Source organism: Temnothorax americanus, unplaced genomic scaffold (assembly GCF_048541705.1).
Source record: "Temnothorax americanus isolate GAGA-0224 unplaced genomic scaffold, ASM4854170v1 Scaffold16, whole genome shotgun sequence".
Taxonomy (NCBI): Eukaryota; Metazoa; Arthropoda; class Insecta; order Hymenoptera; family Formicidae; genus Temnothorax; species Temnothorax americanus.
In genome coordinates this window covers 361829-388115 of record NW_027509297.1, presented here as the reverse complement: position 1 = coordinate 388115, position 26287 = coordinate 361829, and the positions used below count along the sequence as shown (strand labels likewise).

At 35.3% G+C, this 26287-nt stretch overlaps 3 protein-coding genes across 3 annotated transcripts in view; 1 reads left to right on the top strand and 2 right to left on the bottom strand.

Moving 5' to 3' along the window:
- Positions 1-14386, bottom strand: part of LOC143895636 (mannosyl-oligosaccharide alpha-1,2-mannosidase IA-like) — a 301183-nt gene extending 286797 nt beyond the window's left edge. Inside the window, exons 1-2 of the mRNA XM_077402944.1 lie at positions 13787-14386; positions 9748-9966 (exon numbers count right to left, since the gene is read on the bottom strand). Coding sequence (XP_077259070.1) covers positions 9748-9966; positions 13787-14188 — 621 coding nt within the window. The 5' untranslated portion in view covers positions 14189-14386. The remainder of the gene's footprint in view (positions 1-9747; positions 9967-13786) is intronic.
- Positions 6021-8259, top strand: LOC143895467 (V-type proton ATPase 21 kDa proteolipid subunit c''-like). Its single transcript, XM_077402578.1, has 5 exons — positions 6021-6310; positions 6531-6579; positions 6672-6755; positions 6840-7239; positions 7356-8259. The coding sequence occupies exons 1-5, from the start codon at positions 6250-6252 to the stop codon at positions 7386-7388; spliced, it is 627 nt and encodes a 208-aa protein (XP_077258704.1). The 5' UTR covers positions 6021-6249; the 3' UTR covers positions 7389-8259.
- Positions 14387-17797: 3411 nt separating the features above from the next.
- Positions 17798-21212, bottom strand: LOC143895526 (kelch-like protein 5). The gene is made up of 10 exons (XM_077402722.1): positions 20904-21212; positions 20579-20740; positions 20116-20429; positions 19803-19898; positions 19541-19730; positions 19156-19389; positions 18885-19056; positions 18514-18708; positions 18259-18430; positions 17798-18167 (listed from the first exon to the last, which is right to left on the bottom strand). Exons 1-10 carry the CDS (start codon positions 21004-21006, stop codon positions 18099-18101), a joined length of 1707 nt encoding a protein of 568 aa, XP_077258848.1. The 5' UTR covers positions 21007-21212; the 3' UTR covers positions 17798-18098.
- Positions 21213-26287: the final 5075 nt, after the last annotated feature.

Here is a 26287-nt window from a genome sequence, read left to right as displayed (position 1 = left end):
ATTTGCAACGTGGTTAGTTTAGCTAACAAATGTAGTATTCCACTGACAATAAACCTGTATCTATATGTAAACGAAAAAGATTTCACATAGCTGTTATTTTTTTCTGCTATTTTAACTGAATTTTTTATACAATAAATTTTTAACGTTACAATCATGTTTTGCGGTGATACTGTAATATACTGAAAATAGAAAGTTTTAATTCATGAATATAATAAAATGCTATGTCAATGTAGAATCTATTAATATATACCCCTCGATATATACCCTGTCATCAGAACAAAATAAGTTATAAATTATATTCCGTTAACATTGATGCACTGAAAGAAAAATCCTGCAGGTTTAAATAATCGGACAATCGTTCGAAAATTAAAAAACGGGTATAATCCGATTTCAATCGGAATTACAAAAAGCCTATCAAGGCCAAAATAATGTCCGATCTATGATATCCAATTATCAATTATATCTGGATATCATTAATCGGACATTATTTTGGTCTTGATCGGCTTTTTATGATTCCGATTGAAAGTTATCGGATTACCCATTTGTTAATTTTCGAACGATTTATTTCTCTCAGTGTGTAAATCGTAAACGACGATAAATTGCGAAAAATAACTTTTTTCATATATATATATAAATGTAATTATTACTATACTCTATATAGAAAACTGTATAACTTTCAATATAGAATTAAAACGAAAAAAAAAACAGAATAGTACGATATCAAGTCGGAACAATTTAATAACCAGATTTACAGTATGTTTAGTATATAGTCATTATTTGTTAATCATCAGAAATATTTCCAGAAATATTCCACGAAAATAATGACGGGACATCGCAGAGATGTTCTCATGAACTGCCATGAAGCGACAGTTCAAGGATTCATTTTGCGACCGAGAAATTAAATTTGTCCCGATTAGCGGCGCGTGACCGTGCAGCCAATACGATACGAGATTGGACATAATGCGGTCAATGCACCGTTGAAATAATGAGTTTGCAAGAAGAACCTCCAAACTAAAAGAACATGTTCGATGACTTGGGCAAGGCGACACAAGGTGCGCGACTGAAATCGCTTTCAGAATTCGCCTCGGTGAAAGCCGCATGTATACCAACGTTTCTACGGATCGTACCGATATAGCAGATTGTAAAACCGTTAATGAAAACATTCATATGTACAGTTAAATTAAGCCTTTCTGTTCCGTATGTTCATATATCGTGATGAATATACATTTTCTTCCTTTGTAATATGCAAACAAACTTTCAGGTTTGCCTTATGCATTTATAATGGATTATAGTAAGTAAAAAAAACTAGCTTTTTTAAATAACATACTATAATAAAGGAGCCTCGAAAGGAGCTTAATGATGTCGATGAAGACGACGTGAATGCTTTACTTCGACGATATTGAATGCAGTGAGACTGTCAGAAAGGAACATAAGATATTCTTTCATTCAATGTCATTACTAGATTTTATATTCGTTATTATCGAAAACTTTTTCCTAGTCATGGAAGATAAAAGTGTATCAGGAACATAATTAGATATATATGTCATATTCAGAAAAATAATTATATGTCTAATATGACTGAATTTGGCCTTTCACAAAGGCACCAAACGTCGTGCTCACGACGTGCAGATAATTTGACATCCACACATTAGTGTTATAAAAGAACCTTCAATCGCTGTCAGTACATTACTGTAATTAAATTTAGTATTGATAATTTTAGTATTGACGACTACTACATCGATGTTAACGTCGATATGAAGGATGAATTGATTCATCGAGGATGATACTGCACATCAAGCTTCGCTTGAACACTCATTACTGCAATCAATAGAGTCTCAAACAATAAACGGTCACGATATTAATTCCGTCACTTGTTTATCGACATAACCTCTATTCGCTAGTTGCAACGTAATATGCTGGCAATTAATAGTTGTCGGCTGCAATGATTGCGCAATCGGTGTTCTCACTCAAACATTGCAGTCGACATATAGGTAATGGAACAATATCGAATACAGCGAGGAAGGAATATATGAGATTTTCTTTCATTTACCGTAAATTTAAAAAAAGTTTTTAATCTCTCTATATAAATCTGAGACTTATTAATTTACTATAACTTTGTTTTTCAAAGTGTAAATATCGTACTTCATCTCGTCGCTCTGATTTCCATTTATACACAAATATTAAAATTGCAGAAATACGTAAATCGTGAAAATTACTGTAAAATGTATACCAAACTGCGAGTTGCAACTGACAAGTCGTGCAACTAAAAAATTATAAGTGCGTTCATCTAGCTTACTTTCACATATCGTAATGTAGTGATGCTCAAATGTTGCGTTTAATACGTTTAGCTAGGATGTAATGTATGTACAAACGTTAGCTACAAGTCAAAGAGCAGTTAATGCACGTTAGCGTAATGAAAGTGCTTTAAAAAGTGGCTGCACTCACTCAATGTGCACACGATATTGGCGATATATATATGTATATATATAGATATAAATATAAATATATATATATATATATATACACATATATATATGTAATATCAGTGATATGTAGAGCATCAATTAATAGCCTCAGTATATAATAAATGGTTTTTATAATATTAGATCTCTTATCAAAAAAAAGAAATATATTTGTTTTTTATTATGTGTTTCAGCAGAATAATATAAATTTTTAAAACTTTTTTTATGACTTACTTATATTTTTCAAATCATTATGGCTTTCATGGCTTTTAATTAATTTCATCGCCTTAACCGAAAGTTCGTACTAATTGCATTATCTCTTTCAAAAAAATAAGTGTAAGCAAACCACAGATGTGTCTAATATAGTATTAAATCGCTAACTTCGTCAAAAAAAGATGTGTAGAGCCGGATTTCCAGGTCGGCCATGTTACCTACAACTAAAGAGGTGGTATTAGGTGTGTGTTAGTGCGTATGTGATACTCGGCGGGCATGTGTTATCATATCACGTGATATTGAACACGTGATCTGACCACTAACACATGTGTGCCCGCCGCCATTGTGTCGCAGGTAACATGGCTGCCAGCCAATCACAGTTTTTCCATAGTAAAAGCCCGAAATTAGCGATCTGGTACACTGTATAGACACTTGTGAACCAAACAAGAATTTTACAGCTATTAACATGTGTATAAGATTATTATTTTACAAAAAGCTGGCAAAAATATCTAGTCAAACGATAATAGCAACGCTGGTAAGTGTTTTTACATGAAAAAAAAGACGAAAGCACTCTCGAAATGAACAGACCTAATCAGAAGACGAGGACGAATGAATGCAAAACAACAACTCGTAACCAATCTTGCGACACTTTTTACGCATATTACTATATTATCAGCGGAAACATCACAAATACACATGATAAGACAAATAAATCTCTATACAACGAATTTCAATACAGCACATTATTTCGAACATCATTACAAGATAAAATACTTTTCAATTTGAAAGAAATATACGATCAAATTGAATATAATATGCCACTTTGAAATATGTGTTCGTATTTAAAAAATACCTATAGCACGTTTATAAATTCCACCATAAAATTTACCGTAGAAAATGCGCTCTATCGTAAATTGTTCTATATTCGTAACAAAAGTACGGTTTTTCCTGACAGAAGTTATTGTAACAGAGCAACGGCAAATTGCGTGATTTTATATTACCACACACTATTGCTACTAGCACACTGCACAGGATATCGCGTGACTTCAAATTCTATCTCACATCAAATGACGAATGGCAAACGATTCGTACACGAATGCAGTGCAAACCTAATTGCTAGACCGTATGTGCGCGTCGCCGATTGATGGTCATTATTTTTTTGCCGTACTCGAATTAGTGCGCGCGCCGATTACAATCGCAATTTCCGGTTTCCCCCCCAAAAAAGGAAAAAAAAGACTGAAGTATTATCTCTTTATATCGAGGATGGGGTAATTAAAACTTTGCCGTAAACGCACAATTTCCCAATTAAAATATAACATGCGCGCTTATAAAATTGCGCAATCGATACCGCCGCAAAATTGCAAATCGAAACGAGACTGCGAATTCCATGCATTTTTATTTAGTTCAGAAAAGAGAACAAAACGAAAGGTGGATAAACGGAATTAAATAAAATCGACCTCGCGTATGCCGATATCGTATGGAATATCTATCTGAATATAACCAATTATCAGCTTACACTGCCATGTAGTAAATTTTAGTTCAATCGTTTATAGCAATTCTAAAAATATACATATTAACGGAATTTTACAGTAATTTTTAAAGCAGAAAATTCTCATAATCACATACCTGTTTCCTATCTCTCTTCTACTCTCTATCCCCTCCCCCCCCTCTCTCTCTCTCTCTAATAAAATAAAGTTAAACTAAATTATATATAAAATAAACTAAATATATATATATCTATAATATTGCATATTTTAAAGATTATATTATTATAGTATCAGAAAAGCTATTTCTGAGACATTTTAAACAAAAATATTCATATAAAATACGCATAATTTTGAATAATTTTAAAAATAATACATAAACAAATTAATGTTGAAGCAAATTCGAATTTTTATAAATCATTTTAATCAACATTAATATTACAGATATAATATTTCAATAACGAGTCACTCGGAGTCATATCATATGGCAACTTCAATAGTCCTCAATATCACACTGATATATTGAAAATAGTACCCAAAGATATAAATATAAAACGTTAATAAATTTGATTTATTTAATATATAATTAATAAATATATATTAATGTAGAGAAAGAGAGAGATACATCTCACATTAACTCGACATTAACGCATATATGATATTAAAAAAGTGTTAGGTTTTTTCATATCTCGTCAGTCACTTTCAAGTGCTGATACGATTTCCACATAAAATAATCTGTTATCTTTCAAGTGAGCATTATATAATTTTAGAACTTGTCTAAAATTGAGTTATGTATTTTTCAATTTTGAGTATTATATATACTACATATATAACTCGATATAACTCAATTTTGAGGCATGGCAAATATGTATACGTATATATACATTATATACATATATGTATATACAAAGTACAGGGATACAGGGTATACATTGGGATATATAAGTGCACAATCTCCTGATGTAAATTTCAACTTTATCCTGTTATTTTGACATAAGTGACATACATCCTTAAGCAAAGTAAAAGAAACCGCCACGACTTTTGATAAACCGAAAGGAAATGTAATACAAGATATGTATAACTGTTGCAATTTTTTTGCTATAATTTCGCAACACCAATTAAAGTAGTTTCTAGCAGTAATTATAAAGTAAATTTAAATTGGATTCTCCAAAATAGTGAATAATCGCGTTTTTAATGGAAGAGTGTTTTTAAGATAACTTCGACCAAACTCTGATTAACTTATTATCAATTGATACTTGTACTTTTTTATTAACATGAACAAAGATATTAATTTTTTGTCGTTTAATATATGGAAAAAAAGATCTGGGGAACAGCAAATTATATAATTTAAAAATTTTGCTTTAAGCAATTCAGTCGGTTAAATTAATCATCGATTAAATTGATGGGAGTTTAATTGAAATCGCTGTTAGAACGTCTTTCATGAATTAACTTATTAAATATTATTTTTATAAGAGAGAGACAAATAGAATTTATTAATCTTATTATCTAATACGTAAAAGAAAAATTAAAAAAGGTTGAGAATAAATTATATAATTAGAAATTTTGCCGCGATTTTATTGGTCGAGTTATAATCGTCGATTAAATTAATTGGAGTTTAGGCAATCTGAACATCAGCTCGTTTTACTTGCACTTTCTGCACTCAAGTAATCTCTTCGCTCTTTATCATCTTTCCAATGCCCAACGAATATATACGTCCGTCTCGAGGTCCGTCTCGTTTCGGGTAGAGATCCTCGGGTTGCAGAAAATGCCTCAAATCTCAATTACAGTTAAAAAGAACAGACTTAAGATTATCGCATTTTCGCTGATGCGCGTCATTCCCTTCCCCTCCCGATAGTGAAAAAAAAATCACCAACGGTTACTAGAATCCAGAGCAATCGTCACATGACGGTGACGGGTGTGCGTGATTTTCTCGTGAGCTTCTCGATGTGGAGATCGAAGATTCGTTAAGACAAGAAACGAAAGGACTACCAGGCTACTTTGACTTCTCCCCGAAGTTTCGACCGTGTTCGAAAACCGTGGGATTTTGCGTATATCGAATTGCGTGAACGGCGAGACTTACTATCGCGACGATGAGATACATATTGGGTAACACATTCGCGATCACCGCTTCGGCAACGATCCTTATTTTAGGTATGCTTTACATGTAAATTATGATAAATTAATATAAACGAAGAAATGTATCGTCGTTCCTTTCATGCGTTTGATCTGCTTTTGCCAAATTATCTATGTATGATGTCATCGCGTTGCGAGCAATCTCGTGTCAAGCTTATCTAATTATTTCTTTTTTTATTTTATCTTTTTCTATATTATATGCATATATTTAATATATTATATATTTCGTATGTTGCAGTTTTGTATTATGTATTTACTGGCAAGGGAGAGCAAATTAGCATTGGATGGTATGTTCATACATTTGTCTTGTGTATCAGTAGTTTCTTATCTTATTAAATTCTCGGCGTAAAGAGATCCTAATATTTGTTTTCTAATTTAGGTTCTTGACAAATACTTCTCCACATATGTGGTGCACATTAGGTATAGGTCTGTCGGTAGCTCTGTCCGTAGTAGGCGCGGCATTGTAAGTTATATGTATTTATATTATAGTTTCAAATAGGCTCAACTCGTGTTACGCCAAAATTTCTTATTTATTTGTCTTTTTCAGAGGTATCTATACAACAGGAGTGTCTATTGTTGGTGGTGGCGTGAAAGCTCCTAGAATCAAGACAAAGAATTTGATTTCTGTGATATTCTGCGAGGCTGTAGCTGTCTATGGCCTGATCACTGCCATTGTTCTATCTGGAATGCTCGAGAAATTTGATTATGCGACAGTTTTCGACAACGAAGAGCTCAGAAATCAAAACTGGTTTTCTGGGTACTTAATGTTCGGTGCTGGTTTCGCCGTTGGCCTCGTCAATCTTTTCTGTGGCATAACAGTCGGCATCGTTGGCTCCGGCGCTGCTCTCGCCGACGCGGCTAACCCTGCCCTTTTCGTAAAGATTCTTATAGTCGAGATCTTTGGTTCAGCTATAGGCCTCTTTGGTTTAATCGTTGGTATTTATATGGTAAGTTAAGACGTGTCATGAAAGTAGTATGTAATGAGAAATGGTCAAAATAATATGTGACTAAACGTGTCTATAGCGAATATATATACTTATATGTTAACAAATTTTCTTTTCAGACATCCGGAGTGAAGATGGGCGATAAGGTATAAATTACCAAAGAATAAGCTATAGAGTGGTGTTATCGGGATCACAATGTTCCATTCCACATTTAGTCACCAATAAAGAAGATTCTAGAGGGATGACTGCATATATCTATAAAATCATTGTGAAAGAAAGAGAAGAATTTTCCAAATACCAATGTGTGAATTTGGTATATTATTGCATGTCTGTAATTATACTCGTGCGATTCTAGATGACTTAACATGCATCCATTCTGTACCTGTGAATATCGTCTGTTATATCGTTTTGGACATATCATTCTACTTTTTTTGAAGCATAATGGCGAAGATTATATGTAAAAGTTGCAATAAGCCATAGTTTTTATCAATATTAGAGAACAACGTAATTTTTGTTTCATATTTTGAGTGCGTTATATAGCGCTCGCTTTTGCATAAATTAATGTACATATTTGAGCGTGCCCGTGCCCACTGGTCCCTTTCTGACGACGTAAGAATGCCGACGGGATATCTATTTGCTGGCCTATCGTCTTCCAAAATGGCTTTTAAGCACGCAGCTATCTCTTTAGGGCTACGAATGGAGTCATTTGCATCCAAAACGTTGAACGCATAAAAATGACCTTTCCTCGGTACGACCAGGTGTTTGGTTGAGGGATTATGAAAGATTCTATCTTTTCCTAACTCCGGTATTCTAGTTGTATTGAACAGATTCTTGTATTGAGACATATCTGAAGAAAAAGCCTATAATAAAAAGTTGTGAAATTTGTTTTAAACAAATTTCTATCAATTTAAATATCTTAGAATGTTTCGCACAAAACGTCTAATTTATTCATACCTTAAATAGATAAGCGCCATACCAACTAAAGCGAGATGGGATCAGTCTTGTGACGTTGCGAAATAACTCGGTATAATCTGACTTCTCAGGTTTCATATGAAACACCTCTAGTTCTAGAACATTATTCTTGAGCGATTTTAAGAATCTCATCGATGATACAAGATTTGTCGCCTTCACCAATTGCGCATCATACTTTGAATCGGATTCTGGCGCACGAAGACTAAGAAAGGATTATAATTGATTGGCAATGGTTTGCGATCTTGCAAATACATGTCGAACCACGGTTCGCTAGCTGATGTAACTGGTGTGTGAATTCTCAGCATTTTTTTGGAGTAACAGCTTTTGCGACCTTTGTCCCTCGCTAGTGAGAAATTTCGAGACACAAGACGATGTGTTCTGCATGCAACTCATCCTCATTGTTCCCAACACGTATACAGTAGATATGTATAAAATCTGCAAGTTAACGTGGGAAGGTGCTTTTTTTACGGACCAAGTCGTTATGATCCCATAGTTTTTATAGAAGCAATTTGCATGCAGAGAGTAGAGTGGCGCATTGTGCCAGAAGATTGAACTTCTCGAGGTCAATTTAAAAATCCCGGTTCATTATTTTGCGAAACACGACGTAGATCGGCGAAAGCGAAACTACCGCACATCGCGAAAAAGTCGCTCCTCTCACTTCCCGCGTTTACGTGGAAATGACAACATTTCTTGGGTGATGCGCCAGACAACACGGGATTTTTCGCGAGCTATATGAAAAGATGCGATTTGAATAGTCGAGTTTTGGCAATGTCGACTTATAAAATCGCAATAAACGGAAACTCCTCATTCAAAATAACGCAAAAGCGATTTTGGTACGAGAAATACGTTTTCACATTTAGCGAACTTAAAATATCGCTAAGATCATAATCCTTTTCCGATTATTTCGATTATATCTAATTTAATTCGAGTTTTTTTCTCTCTTCCTCAACATAATGCTAGAATGCAATTAATCAATTTAAATCCTAATTCTCTTTTAACGAAATATATATTTAAATTACTACTCGTTTAATATATTGTTAAATAAAATACAATGGTATCATAAATATAACGAATGTGTGTGATATTAATATTTTATGTCTTAAAGAATATTTTAAAATAAAGAAAGAAATTCTTATATAATTTATAAAAATATAATTTTATATTAAAACAAATATAAATAATTTTAATTTAATATTATAATAAATAAGTGTTTTGCAAAGGTAAAAATTAATACATTGGCAAGCGAATATGAGAATAATCATAGAAATTCTCTCTTTCATTTCTTCAGAGAAATGATCTTCTATATATAAGTATTAAAAAAATGTAAATTTTTATTAAGTATGTTATTGAGAAAAATTTAATTAAAATTCGATATACTCACAGCGCAGCGCTTCAAGTTATATATGTGTCATCTTTTAAGTCATCTTTATATTTGTCTTGTCATCTTTATATTTGTCTGTCATCTTTATAGTTGTTTATTCGCAAATATATTTTATGGTTTACCATTCGCAAATATTCTCTAAACCGAAGGAAACTCACCTCTCTCACTTTGTCCCTTCGTTGCCTGGCGATATGGTCCTTATCCTCTCCGCCGACGATTAATGGCAGCTTATCCGCGGGCGCTGGTGGCACTGTCACCAAAATCGTTTCTTCCTTGTGCACTATCAACGATGAGGAACTACTTGTACGCACTCGCGATTCACCCATGTCCGGTTTTTCTAATGTTTTTTGTTGCTGATACTCCTCGTCGATTTTCGCCTAAAAATTCGACGCGCAATCGAGGTGCATTCCGCGATAATTTCAGATGGCATGCGCGAAAAAGTCGTACACACAATATATACATTTAATTAGTAATTATTAATAAATGCAACATATATGATCACGTCGAAATGCACTGGTTTGTATTATTATATTTTTAAATTCAAATTTGAATATATTTATTCAGACTAAAAAAAATTGAACAAAAAACGATCATATTTTTATGCACAAAAATAGAAATTGATGAGTTCAATTCAATCATAAAGCTATTTATCATTGCTATTTCGGAAAAATGTCGATAAAGATATAATAAAATAGAAAAAAATTATAACAAACGCATATCCATATTTATACGTGTCTGAACATTTTACTTTTCAAGTTTATTTTCCGTTCTAACAACACTATGTAAATTATACTTATTTATATTTATCTCTTTAGTAAAAGTGATGGTCATACATATATGCACATACATATGTATACAACAATAACTAAGAAACAAACTTACAATATCTTATAATTCAAATAATTTTAATCTAAAAGATTATTTATATCAGTATCTGGTTTAAACGCGTAGCACAACAACCTATTGAATTTACATGACTGTGTGACTTCGCTATCTCTAGTTCATGAAACCCGGCGATAATTATGCAAATACGTATTACTGATTTCTTGCTCAAACTCTGTTAGTCGAAAATACACAACTCGAGAGCCTACATTAAAAAATTTTAAATTTAAAAGACTATGTGCTTTTAGTTAAGATATATAAATAAATAAAAAATAAGCTTTAACTTATTCTTATTCTTTTTTATTTTACAATTAGTATTTTTGAATTATAGATGCAGTATTTAGTATCTTGTTTCTTATACTTTTCATTAAACTGTTTACTACATTATTATTCCTAAAAATATGTATATGTATAAATGTAAATGTATGTGACTGCCCGCAGTTTATTGAGCTCGAGTCCGTATAAGTTTGCTAAATAAATGATTATGTGGATCAGTTTCTTCCTTACGGGAAAGAGACCAATGCATTTTCGCGAAAATCACGCATGCCACCTGCAATCTAGATTTCACGGAAGTATATACACTCATTTTCGCCTTGTTTACCTCTGAATAAGCCCGTATACTCTCGAACGCCTTCCCGTTACATCGTTGTAAAGAAAAGAAAAAAAAAGAAGGAAACACGCGTGAACTACTTTCGTCAGAATAACGCGTTTCTGTTGAATCTCATTAATAATTCTATTTCGCACAGGATTGTAAAGCGACGATATTTCCTTGAGAAAATGTCTGTTGAGAAACAAAGAATATTGAAAACGGTGACGGTATAGATATTTTTATATGAATCCTTTCCATGTATTCGCCTTATATATACCTCGGTAATTGTTATTTCAAAGTAACTAAGAAGTGTGAACTATTATGTATATGAAACGAATGCGCGTGCATGGACGCAACTCAATGATAATGCTATTTATATCATTGGACGTTTTTTCTTTCGCACGTTCGCGTTACGCTGCTCCGATAGATCACATTTCGCTTCGTACGTATGCGTCTTTATCCGACTCACTTCCCACGTTCCAAAACTCGGAATAAATACTAAGAGACAAAGGTTGCGCGTTGTTGCATTTCGCGAGGATTATAGCCACGACATCTCGGTTTTTGAGCAATGAATTGGAATATATTGCTAGCCACAAATGCAGGTGCAATTTATCGTATAGAAATTGTCCAGAATCCTTTTTAAAAAATCAACCGCGACGATATGCCGTTTGATTTATGACAAAAAAGTGCAACGCGCGTGTAAAACGAGGTTATTATTTCCTAATGAAAGAGAAGAGAAGAACGGAATGGAAACAACAATGGGACGAGTCACGTGCACGTATACGAAGAAAAATCATATTTGCTGGATACAACTGTAATAATACGCTTTATCTGTATATCAATTAACGTCTCGAGCCAATATTTCGATTTGTACAAATTTTATCAAAAGACAAACAACTTATTTATTAATCCAAATCCACATCAAATTCAATATATTTTCAACAAACATTTTTCTTTAAATATTATTTAACATTTCCTTCTTTTTCTTGCTTTAAGAATAATTGCTAACCCGTTAGAAATCAGCTGTCGTGTTCGAGAAAGTGTTCAATATGCTATCAGAATTCTCGGGGCAATTTTTTTCCGGAAAATTTTCCGAGTAATTTCGATCGAACGTAATTTCAGCTCCTGTAAATCCGGATACCGATATCGCGGAGATGCAGCAGCTGCATCGCCATACACGGGCAAGATCACCGCGCGACCTTGCGCGCGACCTACTCACGTTGAGTGAAAGAAAAAGAGTTTCGCAACCGGAACGGGAGTTTCTCGGGCATTGGCGTGTATATAGCACAAGTCCCGAGAGATAATATATACATATATCCGGTATCGCGTTATCTCCGTTTACCGAGCGAAATCAGATCGACTTTGACCCCGACGAATTCCAACGATCGTGTCAGTTCACGCGGAGATCCGCTTTAAAATGCGTCTGCATTCGCCGGAAAGACATAGGATTTTGTAGAAAATGAACAAAGAGGATTATACGCTGATGTGGTTCGAATGACTGTCGAACGAAATAAAACGATTCGAGCACTGTCTTCAATATGTGCAAATATAGACATTCCTAAGACGTTTCAATCTCAAAATATGCTATTTTCTCAGAGGAAACAAAAAAATTAATAACTTAAATCACGCTTGAACGCAACCTACCATCGTACGATTTATGCCAGCTGTCGATCATATTACGTTGCACCGAGATGCAATATTCACTTTAAAATGCGTTTAAACTCGGTGGAAAGAGGACACAGGACAGTAGAAAATGGAGCAATAAAAAGGGAACTACGCTCCAGATTCGAATGATTGCCGGACGAAATAAAATGATTCGAGCACTGTCTTCAATATGTACAAATATAGACACTTCTATGACGTTTCAATCTCAAAATATACGCTATACGTAGAAAAAACAAAAAGATTAATAGCTTAAATCGCGTTTGAACGCAATCTAAAGATCGGTGTGAGTTATGCCAGCTGTTGATCATATTATTATACGTTGCCACCGAAATGCGAGAGCCGCTTTAAAATGTCTGCATCCGGTGGAAAAACACAGGATTGTATAGAAAATGAGCAATACAAAGAGAACTATGCTGATGGGGTTCGAACGAAATAAAAACAATTCGAGCACCGTCTTCAATACGTGCGAATAGAGACACTCCTACGACACGTTTCAATCTCAAAATGCGCGCATTCTACGCGCGCGCGAGGGAGCAAAGAGATTAATAACTTAAATCACGATTGAACGCAATCTATGATCGTATGTTAACTACGCCAGCCGTTGATCATACCACGTTGCCACGTTGCCCCGAGATCGATTATCACGCTAAATTATTGCTAGACGCTAATGTTACTAATTAATATCAATATCAAATATTCGCCAATTCGCGTGTGGTATCCGGTTCGCTTATCTTAAACGAACGGCGGTTAACGGGATTAAGATCGTTATCGTCCATTGGGACGCGGAATCGCGAACGAAGTGACAGCGCGGCGAGGTCCGCGCACGTGCGTCAGCCACGTACGTTACAATGGCCGTATGTAAACAAACGGAGCACGACCTGGCGCGCGCAAACGGAGCGTGTCTCAGCCCCCGTGCTCTCTACCGCGACGGGCTGCCGTTCGCCGAAGGGAATTCGACGCGGTGTCGCGAGAGAAAATTACTTTCCGAACGATAAGAGGGGAACCTCGGCGTTCGAGAGGATCGGTCGAGATCGAGGAGGCGCGAGAGCGCGAATTCGCACCTGCAGCTTCTGCCTGTCCTCGAGGAGGTGCACGTCCTGGTGATCGCGGCCCTCGTGGCCGGGCGGCACCGCGTTCGGATGGCCGATCATCGCGGACAGGCGCGAGTCCTCGAGGCCGTCGCCGTCGGCGGAGGCGCGCGGCGGCACCGGCAGCAGAAGCTCCGGCCCGGCCTTCTGCATACTTTGGTACACGCGGTAGACACTGTTGACGGCGGCGCCGCCGTTACGGAAGTCCGGCAGGTAGAAGAACGCGCCGAAGCACACGACGCCGAACGTCACGAATACCAGGAGGATCAGGTACTTCTCGCGCGGACGGAAGGACCGTCTCGCGAACAACGGCACCGGTACGCCGTTCGCGAGGCGCTGGTACGACGGCAGCACGCCGACGGTCGACGCGCTCATCTTAAACGCGGCCACACCGTACCCCACGCACACGTGCACACTACGCGCCGCGGCACTTTTCGATCAACCACCCCCGCGCGGTGCGGCGTTGGTCGGCGGACACGCGGAAAAATTCGGAGCACCCGTGCGCGTTTCGCACCCGTGGCTCTCCTCAGCCGTCATACGCCATTACGGACTCGAGCACCACCTGCGTGCGGCAGTTGACATCTCGCGACTGGGTGGGGAGGGAGGAGGGCTCCGGAGGCGCCGATCAGCTGACGTGGCGCGCGCGGGAAACTGCACGACTGACGACTGACCGCGCGGTGCACCGCCTGACAGCGGTGCGAGCGACATCTCTGTCGACGACCGGGAGATTCGGCTTACCGTCGGTCAGTGCGCGAGAACCTTTCAAATCGATACCATACGGGAAGGGAAACGTTCGCGACGACGACATACCGTTTTCCACGCGAAAAATCAATCGGTTTACGATAATTGACCGAGGAGATTATTTCGTTTCTACGTGGTCTAATAAAACATTGCTGATGTTATTCAGCTTACTGTGTATACGTACACAGCCTACATACATCATCGCTTTACTTATAGTCCATCGAGATTAAACTCAATTTCCTTAATTAAATCATTTTGAATTTAATAAATGTATACTTTTAATAAGAACGGGATTAAAGATTCTGTTATATTTTTCATTGCATCTCTCGCTGAAAAAAATGATGAGCAATCATCTTATCTTTTTGCATAATAACTTACTCCACATATACGGCGGGATTATTATAAATTTGACATCAAATTTAAGGATGAATTATTCTGTTCATTTTTAGTCGATCATCCATTTTAGGTAGGGTAACGGATTTGTGACAAATCGCAATTATCTGCGTTATTAGATGGGAATAACTCGTATATAAATATACATTTAATATTCACAGATTTGTTACCCCATTATAAGAAATTCGTCACTCACCGATCAGTGCGCAGCGGGCGGAGTTATTCTGCCACGTAGCTACGATGATTCTGTATAAACACAAAAATGAAAGGTTCAAATTAAAAAGGCGCTCAAAATAATCAACGGCTTAAAAAATAATTTATATATATATATACGCGCTTCTCTCTCTCTCTCTCTCTCTAATTCGCTTTTTAATTAGATTTATAACTAATATAATTATTTTATTTTCCGGGAAAAATCTTTATTACGAGAATAAATTATGAATTCTCGATGGTTTCTCTTTTAATTATTTTAAACTTATCAAGATAAAACGGCCCGAAAATAAATGTGAGAGAGAGAAAGAACTATTTTAATTTTAAAATAAAAAAATGATACCCCAAGGTTGCTCCGCCGGAGCCCGATGCCTCTGCCAGGCCTCCTCCTCCTCCTCCTCCTCCTCCACGCCACCCGTTGCACAGGACACTCACAAAACCACTGTCCAATATTTCGCGATCGAGCGAGCGAAGCTCGCTAACTGTCTCGACACTTTATTACTAGGCACTCCCGAGACGAAACGATCGACGTAACTACGGCAAACTTCCACACCGAGCTGACCGAGCTTCCTTCTCCGCTGAACGCAGGCAACTTCATACCGACGCGACGCCCGTGCCGCGCGGGTAGTACAACGCGAGTCGAGTCAACGGCCGAATTGAAACGAGCGACCCGTTCGAAAATATACTTACGCTCGAGAAGCGCTGAGAACTGAGAAGCGCTTGCGACACAAACTGGATCGCGTAAAATTCTGTGCCAGATGCGAATGCAATTAAACGGTCGACACGTCGACACATATATATAACATATCACGCATCACTATACGAGTATGCGCCTCGTTATTCTAAATAAATCACGCGATTCGCGCACTCCGTTCACGCGTTAAATTCCACCGACGATCCGACGATTCGCGTATTACGCCGCGTTCTCGAAACACGAAAGCGCGGCGACCAAATGATATTCGCAAATCAATGAAGGCTCGGAAGACGTTCGAATATCCTTTGACAGACAGTCGTCGTCCGTTAAATAAATCGCGACGAAACGTGTTAGCACTTCAATCGTCTTCTCACTTATTCTGTGTGCGATAATGGTATGTACATACGTCTACATTCATCGAAAATATAGAAACTTTATATTCGGCGTACACTAATGTCACTAATTCTGTACATTCACCTCACCTCCGATTCCTGTTTTTCTACGCGAGGCGCGGAGGCGCGTGCCGCGCAACACGACCAGAGCGCTCTTCGGCCATATATTCGTGAATCGCCGCGAACGACGAAAATCAGTCGGCGCAAATGGGATAATCCAACGGTTAACAAAGAATATGCTGCATCTCTCTGTATACCTGCGATATCACGTCATAATACTTATCGCGGCTCGCGGCACATCTCGCAAGACGCAATGTAACAGCGCTACGCACGAAGTCGCTCATCGCTCGACTTGACTGTCGGTCAGAGTATCGAAACATGAATGATAGGTGATAGATAGAGAGAACGACCGCCGCGCCGCGGCGCGCCGGGCGGCCGCGGCAAGGGGCGCGCGGGACGCGGAGACCGTTTTTGTAATTTGTAAACACCGCGCGACGCGGCGTACGTACAATACGACCGGCGCGCACGGGCGTACAGTGCCGCGAAAACAAAAAATAAAGTCGAGCAACGGTCTCGCCGCAGACAAAAATACTCGATAAAGTATTTAATGTATACCTAGCGGTATCAAAAGACACGGCAGAGTGTCTCGCGCCAAGTATATCATACATGTGTAGATAAAGACATTTATCTTGATGAGAAAAATAAATTTGTTCTTCTTCCTTTATCAAACTTCAAGTTTATTAAATTTTGATTTTTATCGTCAGTATAATCTCACGCACAGACTTCGCGATCTCTCGAAGTATTTATATCTACAATATTAATTTTTTTTCCTGTTTCTCTCCAATAGCATTCTTGGTTTATATCATTCATTTTTAATAGAACTGGATACAATTTATTACATGTGATTTACTATACAAAATAATATAGACATTTATAAAAAAACAATGTTACTTTTATAAGAGAAAACATGTTTATATGTATGTGTATGTATATATCTATATTTTATTAAAAATTGTACTTATACTCTATACTCTGTTCAATGAAAAAATATGGACGATCGAAAACTCGTCCGTTTCGCGCAGATCCCCGTCCACCACAAATGTCTTACTTAATAGACAACAGACATCTGTGGATTAACATGATGGACAAATTACAACATTGTCAATTATTCATTGCACTAAAAATTTATATAAAATGGAGGTATTAAAGGTGGCAGTCTATTGGCTGAAGCGCCGGATTGTAATCATAAAAATCTGGGCTCGAGTTTACTGATCATAGGAATTTCAATAATCTAAACTGCCCTTCCGCACGAAAAATTAACGGAGGGGGGGGAGGGAACTCGTCTTTCGGGAGAAAGTAAACTCCGTCTTTCGGAAAGACATTAAACCATTTGTCCAAAATATAGATGAAAATTGGTGTATCTCCTATTTGTCAACGTGCCAGGGTACCGTGGGCTAATCACCCCGTACATCTGAATTTAAAGCGATTACTGAAACCTTATAGGAGACTTTATGTTCCACTTGGGATTTAAAGAAACAAATCGTTATCATCGTGTACAAACAAGTGTCAAATATAATGTTTGATAGTTACAATGGCTGAAATTTTTTCAATACAGTACGAAAATGTAAAAATCCTATAAAAATTGTTACATGCTAAGAAGAAATATAATACTTGTTTAAATGTAGATATATCTAAAATTGTTTCAAGAAAATAACAATGTGACTAATTTAACATGCATGCAATATCACAAGAGAGCAGAATCTGTCATATTTCTGAAACACCTAAATCATATGTAATTACAAATATAAATTGCATAATTAGCAAGTCCAATTACTGATCGTTTAGTAAAAATAATTTACATGTTAATGGTGAAATTTTTTACAACAACACAGGGTCCCTCACGGCCGGCCTTAAGAGGAGCAACCTATAAACATAAAAAGGTTTAAGTTTACAAAATACATTTACAATTATTTCTATTTACCATATTCGATTACAGGAATAGTTTATACACTCACAGGTTCCCATTCGTTGAGATGTGGATCGTAGGCTTCCACTAGTGTGAGATATTGTTCGCCGTCGTATCCTCCCACGGCCATAAGTCGGTCACCTAATACGCACACACCAACTCTACTCCGGGGCACACTCATTGGCGCAACCATAGTCCACGTATCGGTTTTAGGATCATATCTATATATTGTTACATCGCATTATATATAACTTGAAAGTTTTAACTTGAAAGTTTTATATATAATGTCACAGCGGCTTTATACCTTTCTACACAGTCGAATGTAACTGAATAGTCGTGACCACCGAGTGCATAAAGACAACCATTCACTACTCCTACGCCTACGTCGCCTCGTCTCTTCGACATAGGTGCGCACGGTGTCCATTTGTCCGCGTGCGGATCGTAACATTCTACTGTATTTAAGCAATTACTGGTATTTATTCCTCCTACAGCGTACAATCTAAAACATCATAAAAAATTTAATATAAAATTTTATTTTTTTCAAAAATTTAATATTTAATGGGATTTAAAGTTAATAAAATAATATTTATACGAAGACACGTACTAAAAAGAAAATTAAAATGATTGAAAACAGATATGACATATAAATTTAATAATTTATTTGTAAAGACTTACTTATCATTTAGCACAGCTACACCGATTCCATATCTTTGTACGGACATAGGACATATTGAACTCCACTGACTTGTTCCCGGATCCCATCTCTCTACCGCATTAAGACAACAACTACCCCAACCCCAGCCCCAACCACCAACAGCATATAAAAGTCCACCTAAGACTGCCACTCCTGAGAAAAAATATTATAACGTATTTGCCAGTGTTTGATTATGAATAAATGAAATAAATTGCACATTAATTTTGCAAATTCTCATGCATTTGCGCATACCAAAGTCTCGTCGACAAACATTCATAGGTGGTAGAGTGCTCCACGTAAGAGTGGATAAATCGAGGCATTCTACTGTGTTCGATGTTTCAAGCTCGTTGTCCATAAGTTCCACACCGCCCGCGATAATCAATTTTTTATCGACTGCCACTGCGCCAAATTCTAATCTGTAGCTCATGACTGCTAAAGATCTCCAGGCATTATCGCGTAATGAAAATGCATCTATAGATAGTACATCTAGAAAGTACGTTGCAAATTATTGCGCTTGAAAAAAGTAAAATAGTGCGACAATATTGGCATAATATATTTTCTTTACATTAATCGTGATCGATTAATTATCAGTTATGCGATTAATATTAAATAATTCATTTTGGATATAATAAATTACCATTATTATCGTCTTTCCCTCCGATAGCTAACAACATACCCAGAGTGGCTTTTCTGGGTTTCGTTCTGCCTGTTTGAAGCAAAGGTCTTCGCTCAGGCAGCAAATGATACTTCAATGCTTCCATTACTAATTCCTGCGCCATTCTTTGGTCTTTGAACATTTCGTTACTCTCAATATTGTCAGCTATAAACTGTTTTGATTTATTAGTTGAGCTAATGCACAAGTTCTGTCGAGTAAAAAATTGAGCTGTCGATAAACTTACCGCGGGTGATAGCAATGGTAATTTGACTAAACCTAATAATTTACTGGCATCTTTTCTCCTGTTTTCTGGATCGTGTTCCAGCCAAGTCACTAGAGCCTGAAATAATAATAAAACAATAACGATTCTATTTATTCTGTATCTCAGCTTAGATATTTTAATTGCATTTGTATGAAATATTTGCTCAAACAATTATAGAAATACATATTTGTATATTTATGATCAATAGTATAGCTATAAAAAACTTATCGCTATGATAACATCTCCTTCTTAATATTTCATATAAATTGGTTCGCTCAACAAACAGTTGTCTTACATGAAAGATAGTTTCTTCCGAAGGAACATTAAGATCCTCAGATTCAAGTAACTTTGCAACTTCATCGGCAGATAGCAGTAAGAATTCTTGATTTTTTGTAACTTCCATGAAATGTTTGGTAGTGTATGCGTGTGCGTATTCAACTAATTCCGAACAACCTTGCGTATCGGCGAACATCCGTATGCCCAGACAGTTGCTTGGGTGAAGTTGTTTGACGAGAAACTGACAGCACGCTTTAATAACTGGACTCAATTGTAACAAACATGCTGTTGCAAGTAGAGTCTGTACGCTATCTTCCTGCAACTCTATGCAACCTGCAAGTGTACAAAAACACCAAGAATTGACAAGAAATCCAGAAATTAACAAGAACGGCTTAAAAAAATATCTGCAAATGCCTTTATCGTAACGTTAATATTCGTGAAATGTTTTCTTACATGAAACATATCTTCTCAAGCAGAATTACCTGTATAGCAATATAGAACCAAAGCCCATAAAGTATCTCCATCAACCTCCATTAATTCTATTTCATTTTGTGCCGACTCTCGCAGAGAGCTTGTGAACATGGCAGCAAAGTATTCAGAGCCAGCACTGAGTACTAATCGATGAGCTGGAACACGCTTATTTCCTAAGAAAAGCACAGAACAGAGAAAGAAAATATGAGAAATGGGATGTCACAAGTTCATAAAATTATATAATCATTACAAGTCCAATTGACAGTTGACATATAGAGTGCGTTGTTATCAAAACAAAAAGCATCCCGGAGCCCGGTAAAGGGCGGGTACCCTCACCCGCGATTAGCGTGACGTCTGTCAGCTGTTGCTTGTGCAGATAACTCTCCATAATTTGGAGGCTACTTTCCGCGTGTTTCGGCGAGATGGACACGGATGACATTGTGGGGTAATTATTTAGAATACGCGCTACACCTCGAATATCAATAAAATTATGCTCGTTCGACGAGTTTTGATACGAAACGAAAGAATCTGGCAGAAAAATGCGGCGGTCTGCCCTGCGAAGCAAGATATTTAGCGTTAAAGTTGACGACTCTCAGGTTAGGAATCCTGTCATAGCGACGTGATGTAGCGACTAGCGACTATCAAAATGGCCCACGGCAACATGACATGCATGATGCTCTGTGAGCTCTGTGGCCACATGCGCATGCTCCGTGGCCGCACGCGCATGCAAACGCGAATTTGAAACGTATGCTAAAAATTGATAGGTGTATCTCCTATTTGTCACCATGCCAGGGTGCTGTGGGTTAATCACCCCATACATATAAATTTAAAGCGATTACTGAAACTTTTATGGGAGAGCTTATGTTCCACTTGGAATTTAAAGGAAATAATCATTATCATCATGTACAAATAAGTGCCAAATATATAATATTTGATAGTTACAATGGTTGAAATTTTTTCAATACAGTACAAAAATGTAAAAAGTTTTATTTTATTCAAATACATAATTTTTATTGCCACTTTAACGAATGGGGTGGCGTCTTTCCTCAATTTACCCTAAAATGAAAAAATAATAGTATTTAAATATGTAAATGTTCCGTTATAATTATGTTGCATATTTTTCTTATATAATGTAAAACATATTTAATGTAAGTTTAGCATTTAGCATATTTTTTATTAAAAAAAAAAAATACATTTTCAATGATATACATGCAACAGGAATATGAATCCGTAATTGTATATAGAAGCAGAAAAATATTGTAAGATCTGAGAAGATAATTAGAGTGATTGATGATTACTTGCAACAAATTTAATAACGATCTCTGATACACAATTTTGTATTTATTTCGTACATTCACTGTACAATACCGTACAAATTATGTTGTTACATCACTTATTAATTGCCATAATTATTACAAAATTATTAGTTTGTTAATTGCATGTAAAGAATGTATATATGAATAAATAAATTATATAAATTTTATTATTAGTATTAGCAAATTTTATTCAGAGTTCAAATACAACGAATTTTGCATAAACGTTTGTAACACCTAAATTTCTCAAAATCATAAAGTATCAATTATAAAGAGCGATTGCTAATGTTAGAATAAACCCGTATATTAAAATTTTTAATTATTTATATAAAGTATTATTTTTTAGGTTTAGAACGAGTGATTTTTCGTCGATTAATACAAAAAATGAAGGTCATAGATAACAGGGATAAAGAGAATATGTAGGTATATAATATCATATATTATAATATCAATTAATATAATTTTTGACTAATTGTGGATCAAACAGATTTGTAAGCCGTTATTTTTTCTCAAATGTCTATCACTTTATTAACAAAATTGTGTTATTTTACATTATCTATCTTACGGTGTTTATTTCCATTTATCAATTTCTGGAACAAATACAAACAAAATATCTAACCGTGTGTCAACTTTGTAATAATTACATTTCAATAATATTTAATATAACCGGAAAAATTATTTATAAAAATTTTATAGTAATTTATTTTGCATAGAATCAATATTATATGTTGATTAGAATTATAAATACAATTGGGATTATAAAATTAGATTACTAATACTAAAATTATTCAAGTAATTTGAACGCTAGAATTTGACTGACAATAACCAAAAATAACTATTTCGAATAATTTCTATATTTTAGTATCCGGATATGTTTCGCAATTCTATTTTGTGTGTACAAATTATAACTCTAATACAAATGTGTACATTACATACGACGTTATATAGCACATGAATAAATTTAAATATTAATATAAAGAGTATAAGAGAGCATATAAGGAGAGCTCAGTTACACGGCGATACCCAGATTTACTAGTAAGTAATTATTAAAACGATTAGTAAATTATACATTTATAAAGAAGTTAATGTCTAATTAATAAGAGATCGCATTTTGTTGTTACGTAACGTAAAGCGATATTACTAATTATTCGTCAAATAATTGATTGAATGATATATTTGTTTGATATATTCTATTATCCAAATCACAACAGTTGCTGGTGTTACATCCTATTTGGCATCCAGATTTGGTAAGACATCCTAGATCCTTGTTGTCCGCTATGATCAAATCTGTATATTTATACACAGAGTAATTAAAAATCGAAAAAGTACGAATGTCATTAGAATTACAATGATATTGCTCTCATGTATATTATTTGATTATTAAACTAAAACTGTGACTTATATTATTTATCTTTCTTAAAATCGGATATCTATAAAATTACTATTTAGATTCCACACATAATACTTGGGCAGTTACTCGTTTATGAAAGTATTTACACCGATTACTGAGAGAGAGAGAGAGAGAGAGAGAGAGAGAGAGAGAGAGAGAGAGAGAGAGAGAGAGAGAGAGAGAGAGAGAGAGAGAGAGAGAGAGAGAGAGAGAATATGTAGATAATATATAATATATAATATATTTAGTATATATGTCTTTTTTTTATTTATCTAATAGGAACCGATTTACAAAGTTTGACCTAAATTGGAGCACGGACGTTTTCGGAAGTTTTGCCTTAATTACTAAGGAAAAATAATAATATTTGTAACATTGACATTTACCTCTGCTGATCTTCTTGATTTTCAGAACCTCGCTCATGTGTATCATCATGAAAACTTGTGGACGCATAATTTTCTGCAGTTACAGGTTGTTGTATCGTTGCATCTACGTTATAATGACCAGTTCCTCCATCAAATTCAGAGTGCTCGTTTATATTGCGACACTTAGCCTGATGAACATTTAATTGCTGCTCTGTTTTAGATTGAATTCTTCCATCAAATGTGTCAATAGACCAACTGCAATGTTAGCAGTTTGTTTTAAAATTTTCTGTGTTGACTGTGAAGTGTTGCGATAGACAACTACAGTTATCAATTTTTTCTCGTATTTTATATCTCATTTCTATATGTCTTTTCAAATGATTCTGTAAATTGCTCTTATAATATACACAAATATTTTTTCCACAAATTATGCAATGCGCAATATATTTTTGTGCGTGTGTGAAATATCGCCATGGTGAGCCATTGGTTTCGTATTTCCATATAAAGTTGGCTTCCGTGGTAAATATATTATGCATATGGAATAAGTGTGCTTCCACATATACTTCACTTCTATTAACAGGTTTCTCACAACAATAGCAATATATACCTGTTTTTAAGGGTATTTTACTGCAAACCTCCAAAATGTTATTAATATAAAGTATTTGAGCTGACATTATATCTGCACTATATCACGGAGAATGTCTTACTAAATGTGACATGTATTGACTACGTCAAGAAAAATATTCGAAACGATGAAGGTTGAAGAGAAACATGCGAATCTTTCCTAAATGTAAATATTGTAGACACAAATAATATATACATATATATATAGTTAAGGAGATTCGATGGAGTAATGCTGGGACGCGGGGATTCTGGTAACAGCGCACTAGCGTTTGAAGTAGTGGGAGTGAAGGGGATTGGTCTGATTGGTCGCCGCGTGTATAGTGTATAGTGCGTGCTGCTGTTCACGTCGTTCACGACCGTGGCAGTCTAAGCAGACGAAAAATCAAACAATTTATGCTTTAATAATTAATTTTTCTACGAAATGTGCGGTAACCTTCCCCTTTCTTTCGCTCATTTATTTCTAAATTATTAAGTTCCATGTGCATATTTTTTTTTCCTTATCATTTGCATTTTTTCTTGCACTTATTTCATTTTAAAGATATGCAATATGTCATTTTTGTTAAAAATACAGCCAGTTTCATGAAATGTTAATATGTTGTTCTGGAATGCAAAATAGAATTATGTGAATTTTTTGAGAATTTTTCACCGTTCCGTTTTGAAAAAAATCTACTCCAAAAATTGTACTTTTTATATTTTATATTTGGCTCCGCCGCATAAAAAATTAATCTAACTCCAAGCTTATTTCGACCAAATGTTAATTTAAAGTTTTTAGAAATAGGTTTGAAGTTAGATTTTTTTATTATTTTTTTATGCCCGCTTACATAAGGCTAACTGTTAATTTTCTTAATAACTTTTTTTTTACAATTTTATTTCTATCATAAACATCCACATTGCGTCATGGCTGTATCAATAAGCCGGAGTTCACAACTCCGGCCGGCAATACAAAATTATTAACATGCCTTTGTCTCTCCTACAAAGCTATTTAAAGATATTTGAGTCGTGTGTAGTGTTTCTTCATGTATCGAAATAATCATGCGTTGATGTTCACAATGTGTAATCACAGCAATATTTCATTTTAACATCTACTTTGATGCTATATGTATTTGCTATAACTCTGCACTCTGATGCTATGTATGCTACGTTGAAAGTTTTGCATATCTAATAATTTCATAGCAATCATAATTTAAGAATAATTATTTTTATCGCTATCAAATGCGCGTGGATCAAATGAGAATGTATTAATATGTATTAAGAATGTATCTGAATAATTTATTGAAATAATAATTTTACTCGTAAAAAAAGAGATTTTCGTCATGACGATTATATCTGTGATAATTACTTAAATTGAAAGACATTTTATGCGCTTGCAATTAAAGATTTCCGGTGAGATCACTGGAAACAAAATTTACAAGGACTTAAGGATTGCATAGCATAAATCTTTGAAAACCATTTGATATAGATACTGTCATCCCTATTTCCCCTAAAAAGTTGTTATTTTATCCGATGAGCGGTTCATTAGCGGTATAGATGAAACTGAAAAATATATTTATTATTTCTTTTTACTAATTCGCAAAAATTTGCGTACAAATATAACTACTATCACGATTTTGTGTTACTATCACAAAATATTATTTTTACGATGGTATTAATTTATTTAATGTAAACATAATGATAGTTACACTTATGTAATAGAAATATATTTTTTTATGATTATAATGTGTATTAGTAATACGTTTGCGTATGCATACGCCCCCTAATTAAATCCATTTGATTTAACTTTGATATTAAGTATCAAAATAATTAAGTATAAAGAATTTATTGCGAAGAGAGAGGAGATTTTATTAAGGTTGGAAAATATGTGTAGATTATACACACAGAGGAATAATATAAGACTACTAAGATCCTGCAAGCACTGACCGTAAATGACGTACATTTTATTCTAATTTGATTGTATAGCATGACGGTCTAAATTCTTTATTTATCTGTTAACAATTTGTTAACAAACAACTGACAATAACTAAATCTGTATAAAAG

Excerpts from the sequence above, each read along its gene's own strand:
- LOC143895526 (XM_077402722.1), bottom strand. The coding sequence starts at position 21,006 with ATGTCATCCGTGTCCATCTCGCCGAAACACGCGGAAAGTAGCCTCCAA. Across the intron at positions 20,430-20,578 it reads GGTTCTATATTGCTATACAG|GTTGCATAGAGTTGCAGGAA; the intron begins GTAATTCTGCTT and ends GTACACTTGCAG. Across the intron at positions 19,390-19,540 it reads AGGGAAAGACGATAATAATG|ATGTACTATCTATAGATGCA; the intron begins GTAATTTATTAT and ends CGTACTTTCTAG.
- LOC143895467 (XM_077402578.1), top strand. The coding sequence starts at position 6,250 with ATGAGATACATATTGGGTAACACATTCGCGATCACCGCTTCGGCAACG. Across the intron at positions 6,580-6,671 it reads GAGCAAATTAGCATTGGATG|GTTCTTGACAAATACTTCTC; the intron begins GTATGTTCATAC and ends TTTCTAATTTAG. Across the intron at positions 6,756-6,839 it reads TCCGTAGTAGGCGCGGCATT|AGGTATCTATACAACAGGAG; the intron begins GTAAGTTATATG and ends TGTCTTTTTCAG.